We start from the raw sequence: 12,995 nt of genomic DNA, 5'->3' as shown, positions 1-12,995 counted from the left end.
TGTTATTTCTTAAACCCAACTGTGTCTACCTCAGTGTAACTAACAAGTCTCAGTTACAAACAGTTATCATACTGTCCTGAATAATATATCAAAACAAGTGGCTACCATCCACAGCAAAGTGCCAAAGATTATTCCATGATTCACCTTGACCACTTCATTTACCCTGGCTCAACCCAGCATCAGCACTTCATTCCCAAATATCACATTGATCCAGCTACTTCTATCCCATGCACACCTCTCACCCTCTTGAATGTTAAAGTCCCATTATCCTAAAGCCTACTTCATTCCATCCTTCTCTGACATGTATATCTTGTATATGTATATCATGTATATCTTTTTGACATGTATATCTTTTTGTACATCCTCTCCATATCTCTAGACTATTTCAGCACACCCTGGTCAACTTTCTCAATCATGCTTCACTTACTGTTTCACCTATATTTTCACTCTGTGATTCCTTACATGATCAACCCATTTTGCACTTTGTGCTGTCCTCAGGCATTCAATTCCCAAAATACAGTAGAATCCCCACTGAACATCACCCTCAGGACCTTGATGGTGCCCAGTTAATGAACTTTTCAAATGTTTGAGAATAAAAATTGACAATTGGAAATTATAGCAAAATAACAGAGCTGTATCTAAATCTGAACAAGATCATTTATTACCTCATATAAAAATGTAAATGAGCTCCTCAAGAAATGTATCATAGGCTTCCTGTAGTTACTCTAATTGAAACTACTTTAAATGAAGCCAACTTTACTCCAGACTACTTCTGAACATATTTTCTCAAGTAGGCTATTCTGTGTTGCTTAAATACATATGAAGATTATCATAATGAATAAACTAATCTCTTCATATTTACTGATAAAACTTCATCTACAATAATGCATTAACACAAGCAATTTCAAATCAACACTCAAAGAGTGGAGGAGAGAGCAGAAGGATTAACTTGCTATTGTTATTTATTTATATTAAACAGGTGAATGCCACAGTGTTTATACTCAAAAGTTATTCAGAAAGTTGAGTATTTTAATGTATCTTCAATACAGGAAGAACCTGTTTATTAATTTCTTAATTCTACAGTGCTATATATATCTATGTCTCTGATGCCAGTTCCCTTTGGGAACTCTTTCAAGCGAGTGGCCAAGGCAAAAGTTTCTACAACTGGTAAAATCCAGGGCCACTTCTAAGCCTTTAGTGCTTCACCCTTAAAAAGGCCACTGGCTGAGGGAAACTCTGCACAATGTTTCTAGAAGCTCTTGCCTAATAATCCTATTAACTACTTCTACCTAATAAGTCAACCTAATGTTCCAACATATTATTTCTACCTTATCTCTCACCTAATGTTGTTACCTACTACTTCTACCAAATGTTTCTACCTGATATTCCACGCTCATCTTTCTACGTACTACTTCTAAAAATTGCTCCTACCATTTTGCCAAGTGGCAGGGCGAGTGCAAAGGAAAATCTAGAGTTATGAAGAATGAGTTGTGTGAGGTAAATGTTGTCAAGTGTTATGTGTGACAATGAGAGACTGCATGTTTGAGGAGAGAATACTTGTAGTTAATGTGTGGGTGAGGCAGAAAGAAAAGAGTTGCCTAGGTCAGAGGAGTGCAACTTGACAACTACTTTAGTTCTGGCTCTACGCAACTGTCACTAACCCAGGTGGGTATAATTCTCTGGCTGGAGGCTGCCTACTGACTACTTACTACCTACTACAATACAGTACTGTACTGTGTAGTTATGAAAATCTTGTAATGACAGTGTGACATTTTCAGTTTTAGAAGGATAATTTACTTTAGAAAATCTACCAACAATATGCATATGGCAATTTGTGTATTACAAATCACAGCAAACTGTCTATGTAACTACCTACTTCCACTGGACTTTTTTTTTTCGTGTTAGCTGGAATGACTGTGGATCGACTGTCTGCAGCATCCAGGATTCGAACTTATGTGCTCAACCCTGGGTGGCCCGTGAATGCGTCGCGGTCAGGAACACTAACCTCTACCACCTTCTTTAGTACTACTCTAATTACTCACACTATTTATCTGCATACATCCATAAACCTCCTTTTTCTTTTTCACTTGTGAATAAATTCTTCATTCCAACACTCACTACCCTGCTCAAAGGCCTCTTTTTCAAGCTCACTCACTTACACAACTTCTTCCAAATATATGTCATTTCCTTTTTCTAAAACCATAAACTTTCACACCTGCCTCCAGCAAGAAATGATCACATTCCACATGACACTTTCCTGTATTCCTGCTTTTTAAAAGTTGAGAAGCAAAAAGGGAAAGGCTTCCAGCCCTATAAACCTGCACATTAGCTGTCACCTATGAAATATGGGTAATATTCTTTTCCTTATAATCTCAGGGACAAGGGGGAAATGAAAAAACTTGCATCTTCCTTCAGCATTCCAATAAATATAAGCCAGATCTCTTTTGAAATTTAAACTCTTACATAATTTACAATTACTTTTATTCTATACATAAACATGATCTCTATAAATTTAAATATGTTACACTAGAATTTACTACTTCTTTTACGACCACTATATTTAGAGTCGAGCCGTACCTCCTTGCCTTGCCTCTTACGGCGCTCTTTCTTCTGCATGATCCACACACGTCTAGGTTGACGCCCACTGCGTATCTGCTTCATCCGTTCTCTGATACAAACAACCAAAACATCCATATTTATGTGGCCGATTCATCTATGTACTAATGCAGTGTTGTAACTCTAATGAGAATAATATATGACATCAAGAAATTGGGTTAAAACAAAAGGAATGAACTAAAATATTCAAAAACATCAACATACACATATGTACTACAAAATAAAAACCTATAAAAGTTGCACCAAAGTTCAAGAAATACCAGTCCTCCCACAAATGCAGGAGTAAATACATAGAGAGAAAAAAAAAATACTTTTACGGTAACAAAATTGGACCAAAAAATGATGCAACACTGAATGCAAATGGCATGAAAAGGCTCAGTAAAATATATTATATTAAAGATTAAAAGTCCTATAAATGTAAACCTCCCCCCTAATTTGCAAAATTATGTAGTCAGATATCACAATCTTCTATCTTATAAAGTCTGGCAAACAAAGAATCTCTATTACATCTTGAAGGGCAACCAACTAGGGATCACTTAGAATTCTAATAAGAAGTGGCCTATGATCCAGTCAAAGAGAGTCATCTCATACCAGTATTATTAGTTGTAGCTTTAAATGTTCTTAATATGTTCACTGCAGAAGTGGTCAATAATTCTAAAACAAGAATAGGACCACTAAGTATACAATGAAGGAACAGACTTATAAAAGCTCTTACATTTGAATAAGATGAGGTTAGGCAACTATTTAATCTGTACCCTTCTTCATCTGCATCATATATGACCTTTCCACTGTCACTCTTTAGATAGTGAGGCTACTAATGTACTTACCACAACAAATACTAACTAATATTAAACAACCCCAAATATCATTTCTGATATCTTATTAACTTGAAGAAAATCACTTGCCCTGTAAGTTTCAACATTAATAGAAAGGACTTGCCATATATTCCAGTGTTACTTTTCATAACAAACTAAGACTTGTAAAAGACTTCTTTTGTGCAATATTCTGAAGATACTCTGAATGTCTTAGTCATGACTAAAACCTTTGCATGTTAATTTTTGAGAGGTTTATCAAGTACTGACAAACACATATCAGTTATCACCCAGTCAAAAACTAGTAAAAATTTTCTAAAATAATTTCTTGGTGACATTCTGTAACTACTTGCACAATTAATAACATTCCAATAAGCACCTCTAACATCTTTTCTCCATTACATCTTTCTACCATGACTATCACACATATGCATTATCCATGCAGTGTTCTATAATTCACTCATTCATTCACAAACTCACTGTTAGATAACCCCCATATTACAGCATTTAAAAACTCACCTTCGCTGATAAAGAGCCTGGTTTTTGCTGTTCCCTTCATCTTGCAAAGCATTTGGTAATGGGCCCACTCCTCCTGTCATCAGCACCAGATATATTTTTTTAGCCTGTTAAAAATAATCATAAATATCAAAATGACTGACACTCAACTAAATTAGGCTGTTTCATGTAACTTTAACAAAACATTAAAGTTACTGAAAATATTCACACTACCAGATCTGAAGGTGAAATTTAGTTCAAAATTCATTACTGTGAACAGGATATGCAAGATAAATGCCTATCATTCAACTTCAGAAAACATTAAAACATTTGCCAGCCCTTCATATAGAGTAACAGTTTATTTAACCTAGACCTTCTCCTACATAGTCATGTTACACACATCTCTGCATGTGGAATATAAAAAAGGTTCATCCCTGCTTCTCTTTCCTGCCTCCGCAAAGTTGTATCATGAAGAGATGACTGAGTCTTCAAGAAAAAATCCTGAACTTAGCTCCTTTTGTTATGTCTTTTGAAAATATAATACAATCAAGATGGATTTCCAACCTACCTTTCCTTTCGCCTCTTAAGTTGCTCTCTATGATATCCAGGAGGTACATATGAAGTATTCTTTCTCCCCTAACCAAGGAAAAATGTAAATAGGGCCTGTTCCCAAATGGAACTACAGTAAGGGAGTGGCAATGGCAATAGAGTCTCCATGACTAGTTAACTCCATTGCCTCATCATGGCCTTTAGTGCCTCATCCTTAACAAGACAACGGCAGAGGGCAACTCTGGTGCAGTGTTCACAGAGGCTCTTACCTAATGTTCCTTCTGACTACTTCTACCTAATGCTCCTGCCTATTGTTCCTACCCACTATTTCTACCTAATGTTCCTACCTACCATCTACTATCTACTGCTTCTACCATTTTGCCAAAGGGCAGGGCTAGCACACAGTGCTCACTGCAAGAAAATCTAGAGTTAGGAAGAATGATTTGTGGGAGTTAAGTGTTGTCAAGTGTTATGTTTGACAAGGAGATTGTATGTTCGTGAACAGAATGCCACTAACCCATGTGTGGGTGAGGCAGAAAGAAAAGACAGCTACCTGGGTCAGAGGAGCGTAACAATTTATTTTTTCATTTTTTCATACTTGTTTGCCAGTGCCCTCTGCCAGTGGCCTATTATGGGTGAGGCACTAATGGTTAAGGAGTGGCACTGGAGTTCACCAGTTATAGAGACTCTTGCCATGAGCATCCTCTTGAGGGAATTCCTAGAGGGAATGGACATCAAAGGCACAGAGAGGCAAACAATTATCATTTTTACAAAAAAGCAAAAAAACTTTAATGGGACTCCTGCAGCTTTAAAGCAGCACTCCAAGCAGGAACAAGAAAATCATAAACTGCTTTGGAACAAGAGGGTCCTCAATTCAATGAAACTTTCTTTCTGTCCATTGACAATGATGTGGCCATCTCAAAGGTGCCAACTCACTCTTGGAGAAATCACTTATAGGTAGCATCTGAAGGGGACAATACTATTAAAATGATCTGCAGAGGTTACACTGCAAATGAATTTACATATATAAATGATAAAATCTATCAACTCATCATTAAAAATTTCCAAGAGGTATTCTCACATCACTGCATTTTCTGCACACTGTTACCACGTTTACACATTACCTTTGTTGAATTAGGATAGTCCACCACAAGGCCCCCACTAAATCCTGCACGCATGGCCTGAGAAACAATCAACTCAACTTGAGCATCATTTTCAGGATAAAACTGGAATACAGCACGGCTTCCTCGAGCCTGAAAAGACAAAATATATATTTTTTTCATTTTATTCACCATTTCCCGCATTAGCGAGGTAGCATTAAGGAGTCTTTAAGGGAATATCCTCACTTGGCCCCCCTCCTCTGTTCCTTCTTTAGTAAAACTAAATACGAGAGAGAGGAGGATTTCCAGCCCCCCACTCCCTTCCCTTTTAGTCGTCTTCTATGACACAAAGGGAATATGTGGGAAGTATTCTTTCTCCCCTATCCCCAGGAATAACAAAATATATATATACATAAAATTTCTTTCTACCATATGTACAAAATCAAGGGAATGGCAGCCTTACATTCCCTTGTTGAGGCATCACTTACCAAAAATATGCAGAACAAACCAGTTCTTATGTATGAAAGGTTTCTTCTAGCATGTGAAAAATGTGAGAACTACAAATATGCAAACCTTGTTTTCTGTTAATTTAGTCTTTCCAATGTTGCCCTTATCTCCTAATTTCTACCCTCCTAGATTAGCATTTTTAACTTATCCTAATCCTAAACTTTACTCAAATCAATCACTTGGTAGTGTGAAAAAAAAACATTAAAAATAAGTCATTCATGCATTAGGTTTATTTGTGAAACAAATGCTATCACTCTCTTCTGGTCAGGATAATGTTTTTATCAGGCAGTAAGGTACAGTCTTTGAAGTCAAGTGGGTACATCTTATGCCTCAGTTTTCCCACATTATTGAGAGTGGAGGAATACAACTTTTAATCGCTATCTTATGTTTAGTGATATTCTCACCATACATTCTGGCCAGTTTTCTTCTCAAAAATAACTAACAATGGGTCCTTAGATGTCCCTGGAAGAAAAGGCCCATATTCTTGGTTGGAAACAGGAAAATTTATCTACAAATGAGACTTCAAATCTTATTGATAAGGCCAAGTCCACCGACCAGAAACTAGTTTAGGCTTCCCTCTAACATCATCTCTTCAGGAATGCTGAGTGTAGTTGACCTTGAAAGTCCAGTAAAGGAACCAATACCATGACAAGGATGGATTTTTCAACAACTCAGCTTTCACGAGTTGCTCGAGTCCCATGAAGTAGTTGCAATCCTTGCCAATACTTGTTTTTATACAATATGGTTTTAGCATCGTCAGTATGTCTTCAGGTGTGATTCCATTCATTCTGGCACATCATTCTGATGATTTAATACATTACTTTTAAATTATATTATCACTTACCTTTTCAAGAATTTTCTTTTTCAAGTTTCCCTGCTCCTTACTTCTTCTACTGTGCTTATTTATTGCTCTTTTGCATTTTTTTAAGTGTAACCAGGCAGTTGCACCCATCTAGCTTGTTTTAAGTGTTAAAACATTTTGTTATCAATGAGTTTTTGGCCATTTCCAGTAATTAAGACCCCTTAAGAGATTCCAAAACATTTTTGGGAAATCTAGTGTAGCTACATGCATTCCAATGACATAAGTTTCTCTTCCATATTAACAACCAACTTGCTCACATATACCTGGGCTGTGCCATGCATTCCACAAATTTCCTAATAACTTTAAAATTCATTCAGGCATCAGTTAATCACAAATATAACATGGCTTTACCAGGCTTGCAAACAAAGTCATGAAGAGCTTACCAGGCTTGCAAACAAAGTCATGAAGAGCTTACCAGGCTTGCAAACAAAGTCATGAAGAGCTTGTAGAGTCTTTTTGTAGGTTTATGGCTGACTTTGTCAGCATTACACAGCCACTGGACTGTTGAGATGCTGATAGCTCCATCAAACATACCAGCACGGAAAGGCATTCCTTGACCTATATCTGCCAGTAGCATATCTCCTTCCACTTCTCTTTCCAAGGCAACATCTGCAAAAGTATTACAGTCTAAATCCAGTATCAAACATACTATATTAATCCTTTTATATCCATTGACTGTTCTACAATATTTGTTTCTCGTGGTGGGAATCAGTTGCAAATGCTTTCTCTGTTTATGTCTAGCATGTGATAGTGAAAATGCACCTCCATCCAAATACCAGTATGAGCACAACTAAATTTTTCACCAAGTACAACAAGCTGATCTATCACGAGACCAAAATCTCCATGCACTACACTTTCATACACAAAATGTCAACATTTCAAGTTGTCAAAAATCATTCCTATATCATTATAAAAAAAGGGCAACATGCTGTCAATGTACTGAAACAAAAACATTTGACGCAGCTGGAGAAAACCACAAAAAATTCTGTGAGGCCTTGTTGTGGACTGGAGGCTGTGGTTTCAGAGCATAACAGCTCAAGAATGGATGTGAGCAAATGAGGCCTTTTCTTCATATGTTCCAGGTGCTATCTTGCAAATGCGGGATACAGCAAACACATAAAAAAAAAAAAAAATTATCTGAAATGTGTTTACTCAACTCTCTCACCAAATGTATCCGTCTCTTCCCCAGTCTATATCATCACCTTCTGCCTGCAACTACACCAATACATTCCTTCTGGACCAATCCATCATTTACAATACATTATTGAGGATGACCATAAAAGTTTTTGAATACATTTGAAACTTTTAATGAATCTTAATGCTAGCCAGCAATATATGTTGTTCTGAGCTATTTCAACAGAAAATAATAAAAAATAATTACCTTAAAAAGTGGTATTTTGCTGCTGTTACAAATAAAAGATTTTTTTTTTTTTTTTTTTTTTTTATACTTTGTCGCTGCCTCCCGCGTTTGCGAGGTAGCGCAAGGAAACAGACGAAAGAAATGGCCCAACCCCCCCCCCATACACATGTACATACACACGTCCACACACGCAAATATACATCCTAGTCCCATGTTATTTATCACTATAATGCTTCACTTTCAAAGGAGGAGACAGCTTTATGATAACATGATTCTCAGACACAAAAACTTTATAAAAGCTGTAGTGAAATAAAATTATCAAAAAGAAAAAAAAATCTGATGACAATAGCAAGTTTCATAAGACTGCAAAACTTGCACACAGAAGGAAAATATTATAAAAATCAAACTATACACACCAAGGTTTTAAGGACTCATGAGTGAAGAAACTTGCTTCAGGGATTAGTAAGCATGTTTGTCACACACAAGAAATTTGAACATGAGTGGTCCTTCCATAGTTCATGAGGTTCATGGTGCACAGAACATTTGCAAGTATTGGAAAAAAAAAAAAAAAATCTAAACTTTAGGGCAAGGTGTGACGTATAAATAAAGATGTGGGGAGATATTTAAGTCATGGGTATTTTGAATACATGTATTATTAGCATTGTTGGGCTACATAAACTTGCAGAAATAAGAGTAAAAGTAAAACCATTCATAAAGTCTAACTTTATTTTCTCACTCGTCAATTTTCCGGCCATCTTAAAATCTTTCAGGTCCCTTTTTCCTCATGTTTCATATCACATATTCTCCTCTCATAAAGAGTCTAAATTCCTTTAGACTCTTATACATGTCCAAAAAGAACACTCACCTAACATTGCCTCAGATATATCCAAGCCAACCCAGATATGTCCTTGTTCTGTTAAAGTTTCACCAGAGAGCCCTGAGCCACAGCCCAAATCCAGTAACAGTGCTGAAGTGTTGTCTGGAAGTGCCAGTAACTCTATAGCCCGTTCTGTGCATTTTTCTTGGACCTCAATCACCCGAGAGCTGTTGATAAGATCATTTAACAGTAATTTACATTTACAATCTTATATTTTTAACATTTAATGCTTATGTCTAAATAGCAAAGTTTGGAAAAACTGTAATCTACATACATCACAACTGTTTGTTGAACCAGGTATAAACATGTAAAAAACAAAATCCAAAAATTCTGCACACCCCTTAAGCCTTAGCTATGGGTCATTACAATGAGTTGTCTCACAAACCTGAATCATAATTCAACCCAAATGAACAAACCTAATGACTGCAAATTACAGTCTGAGATGTACATGTGGATAGCTATACTGTTGCATGACTTACTTTAATCTTTGAATTTGAACTTAGGATCAATGAAAAAAATAAGTAAAAACATTGAAAATATAGATTCATGGGATGAAAAGCTATGAATTAAACAAACTCAAGGAGCTACCACAGATTACACTTGAGTCTGATATTACACCTCTGTCTCCATCCTGGTCAAATTCCATTATAACTTAAAATACATGCAAACAAACCTAAGATGTATAAACTACCCAAAATAGTTCAACAACTTCCATCCTTCTTACACTTAAATCTTCCTCGTCTAATATGGCTTCATGAACTGAACAGGCTGACATACAACTAGTATCCATGACTATTTGCAGCCTTTGTGGGAGTTAATCATGCACAACCAAGGTTCTTTGCCCAAACCCCATGCGAGGTTAAAGGGCAGGGACATGTTATTCTCTAGAATGGGCTTGTTACCTTGTTACTAATGTAAACCACAATGTAGCTCACTGTAACTATTGACTAAACACTTTTCACGGAATTTTCCTTTTCTCGTGGTTAGATATCTTATTTTCAACTTAGCTATAAGTTAAACTTTAAAAACACTGCAAAATAAACACTTACTTTTGAGTATATTTACGGGCTTCATCAGCTCCATAATACTGAAAGAAAATGGTGCATTATGAGCATTATCTGTTAAATAAGAATACATGGCATGTTAACATCTTAAGCACTGATTAATCTTCACAATACACAGAAAAGTTAAGCACAAATGGCATTTCAAAGAAAGGAGCTCCGTTCCACTATATTATGCTAAAATTATATAAGTTCTCACAAACTAATATCATAAATTGTAGCCTGGCAAAAAACTTAGGGGATTATTGTGTCAAGCACATGTGTTGTTAATTCTATAATAAAGTTACTGATAACTCATAAAACATAAAGATACTAAATACTTTACACAACACTACCTTCATTCGAATATACTCAATCATCCAGTGCTGCTGGAGCCTCATAAGGATAGAAGGGACTCCTGGGGCAGAAAGGTGAAAACCTCACCTAATAACCTCCACATCAGTCAAGATTTATCTTCAAGTTAAACAATATAATAAAAACGTACCAGACATGATCCTTTAACTGACCTGATAATTTCCCTATAATACATAACCTTTTCTGCCTTACTACATATCATTCTTAAAATCTAATGCTTCAGGTCATGCTTTGCAGATGCTCTTGTAAGGATAACAAACTACATTAAGCTTTAAAATACATACAGGTATTTCCAAAGGAGATTTTTGATATGGTACTAAACCAATATTTTAGATATTTGGGAGTGGATCTGGCAGCGGATGGAACCATGGAAGCGGAAGTAGATCATAGGGTGGGGGAGAGGGCGAAAATCCTGGGAGCCTTGAAGAATGTGTGGAAGTCGAGAACATTATCTCGGATAACAAACTACATCAAGCTTTAAAATACATACAGGTATTTCCAAAGGAGATTTTTGATATGGTACTAAACCAATATTTTAGATATCTGGGAGTGGATCTGGCAGCGGATGGAACCATGGAAGCGGAAGTAGATCATAGGGTGGGGGAGGGGGCGAAAATCCTGGGAGCCTTGAAGAATGTGTGGAAGTCGAGAACATTATCTCGGAAAGCAAAAATGGGTATGTTTGAAGGAATAGTGGTTCCAACAATGTTGTATGGTTGCGAGGCGTGGGCTATGGATAGAGTTGTGCGCAGGAGGGTGGATGTGCTGGAAATGAGATGTTTGAGGACAATTTGTGGTGTGAGGTGGTTTGATCGAATAAGTAACGTAAGGGTAAGAGAGATGTGTGGAAATAAAAAGAGCGTGGTTGAGAGAGCAGATGAGGGTGTTTTGAAATGGTTTGGGCACATGGAGAGAATGAGTGAGGAAAGATTGACCAAGAGGATATATGTGTTGGAGGTGGAGGGAACGAGGAGAAGTGGGAGACCAAATTGGAGGTGGAAAGATGGAGTGAAAAAGATTTTGTGTGATCGGGGCCTGAACATGCAGGAGGGTGAAAGGAGGGCAAGGAATAGAGTGAATTGGATCAATGTGGTATACCGGGGTTGATGTGCTGTCAGTGGATTGAATCAGGGTATGTGAAGCATCTGGGGTAAACCATGGAAAGCTGTGTAGGTATGTATATTTGCGTGTGTGGACGTGTATGTATATACATGTGTATGGGGGTGGGTTGGGCCATTTCTTTCGTCTGTTTCCTTGCGCTACCTCGCAAACGCGGGAGACAGCGGAAAAAAAAAAACTAAACCAATAAGTTACCACTGGAGCTTTGCTACAGAAGTATACCAACAGAAAACCTGTCAGTCTTTTTGTTATGTTTGTTGACAACCTTTGCCATTTCTGTGGCGCTTGATCGTTGGTGTGATGTATAAAATTTGAATATTACGATAAACCTTATCTTCTCACGAGGTTTTCAAAGTTTGTTAACTTTTTGCGTAAATAACATTTACCTAAAACTTTAATAAACAACAGATGTTCCATAACATACTACAACCACGTTACCTAATAACATTCCATGCTATATAATGATAAAACTGATACCTCACAAATGTTACTGTTCTTTAACCACTATATCAGCGCCAGAAAACAAAATCACAATATCCAGATAATATCGATAACATAATCCTCTAGACAATTACCAAATATCTTTTGAGCAATACTTACTTCATTTGAGCAATACTTACTTCATAGATTACTTATGAGCCAAGTCACATTCCGCCTATATCATCCGTGCTTAGCGTTTAGAGCCTTATGACTGATACTTTTTTCCACAGCCAAAAGTTACTTCTACGGTGCCCTTACACTATGTATATGTACCATTTCTAAGTAATAACATTCTACTGGACAGCTCTAAACGTATGAGAATCATGTGTTGCAATCTGGACTACGACATGCGAGACCATCTAACTCGGTATTCTACACCTTACCCAAAATGAGAACCTAGGTAAAAATCTTTATCTATACCATATAAAATGCCTAAAAGGTATATACCATATCATGGAGCTCTTCACAAGACGGAAAATACCATATCTTACCACTTCTGCAGGAGCCTGTCGCTCTGGCCGTCTGTTGGACATGTTTACCTCTCACTCTAAATAAAAGACACGTGTTGTTATCCTCACAGTTAATCTTAATAACTAGAATGTTGGGACAAACAAATAAAATAGCCTCTAACTAGCTATTGTAGACATATGGAGGTATATCTATAAAATACTCCATATCATTAATGATGAAACTATAAAACTTTCTCCACCCACAAATTAACAAGGGAAAACAATTAATCGCATACGCAGATACAGTTTCAGCAATTAATCGCAAACGCAGATACAGTTTCAAAAAGCATTATT

The 12,995-nt window shown here is 36.8% G+C and overlaps 1 protein-coding gene across 1 annotated transcript; it reads right to left on the bottom strand.

Moving 5' to 3' along the window:
- Positions 1–2,464: 2,464 nt before the first annotated feature.
- On the bottom strand, positions 2,465–12,802 carry LOC139763081 (18S rRNA (guanine-N(7))-methyltransferase-like). The gene is made up of 7 exons (XM_071688700.1): positions 12,684–12,802; positions 10,228–10,265; positions 9,167–9,345; positions 7,357–7,550; positions 5,597–5,725; positions 3,948–4,051; positions 2,465–2,668 (listed from the first exon to the last, which is right to left on the bottom strand). The coding sequence occupies exons 1-7, from the start codon at positions 12,723–12,725 to the stop codon at positions 2,527–2,529; spliced, it is 828 nt and encodes a 275-aa protein (XP_071544801.1). The 5' UTR covers positions 12,726–12,802; the 3' UTR covers positions 2,465–2,526.
- Between the last annotated feature and the right edge of the window lie 193 nt (positions 12,803–12,995).

This window comes from Panulirus ornatus, chromosome 46, assembly GCF_036320965.1.
Source record: "Panulirus ornatus isolate Po-2019 chromosome 46, ASM3632096v1, whole genome shotgun sequence".
NCBI classification, from domain to species: Eukaryota; Metazoa; Arthropoda; class Malacostraca; order Decapoda; family Palinuridae; genus Panulirus; species Panulirus ornatus.
This window is presented reverse-complemented; position numbering and strand designations above follow the sequence as displayed.

Excerpts from the sequence above, each read along its gene's own strand:
- LOC139763081 (XM_071688700.1), bottom strand. The coding sequence starts at position 12,725 with ATGTCCAACAGACGGCCAGAGCGACAGGCTCCTGCAGAAGTG. Across the intron at positions 9,346-10,227 it reads GCCCGTAAATATACTCAAAA|CTCTCGGGTGATTGAGGTCC; the intron begins GTAAGTGTTTAT and ends TCTTATCAACAG. Across the intron at positions 2,669-3,947 it reads CAGGCTCTTTATCAGCGAAG|AGAACGGATGAAGCAGATAC; the intron begins GTGAGTTTTTAA and ends TGTTTGTATCAG.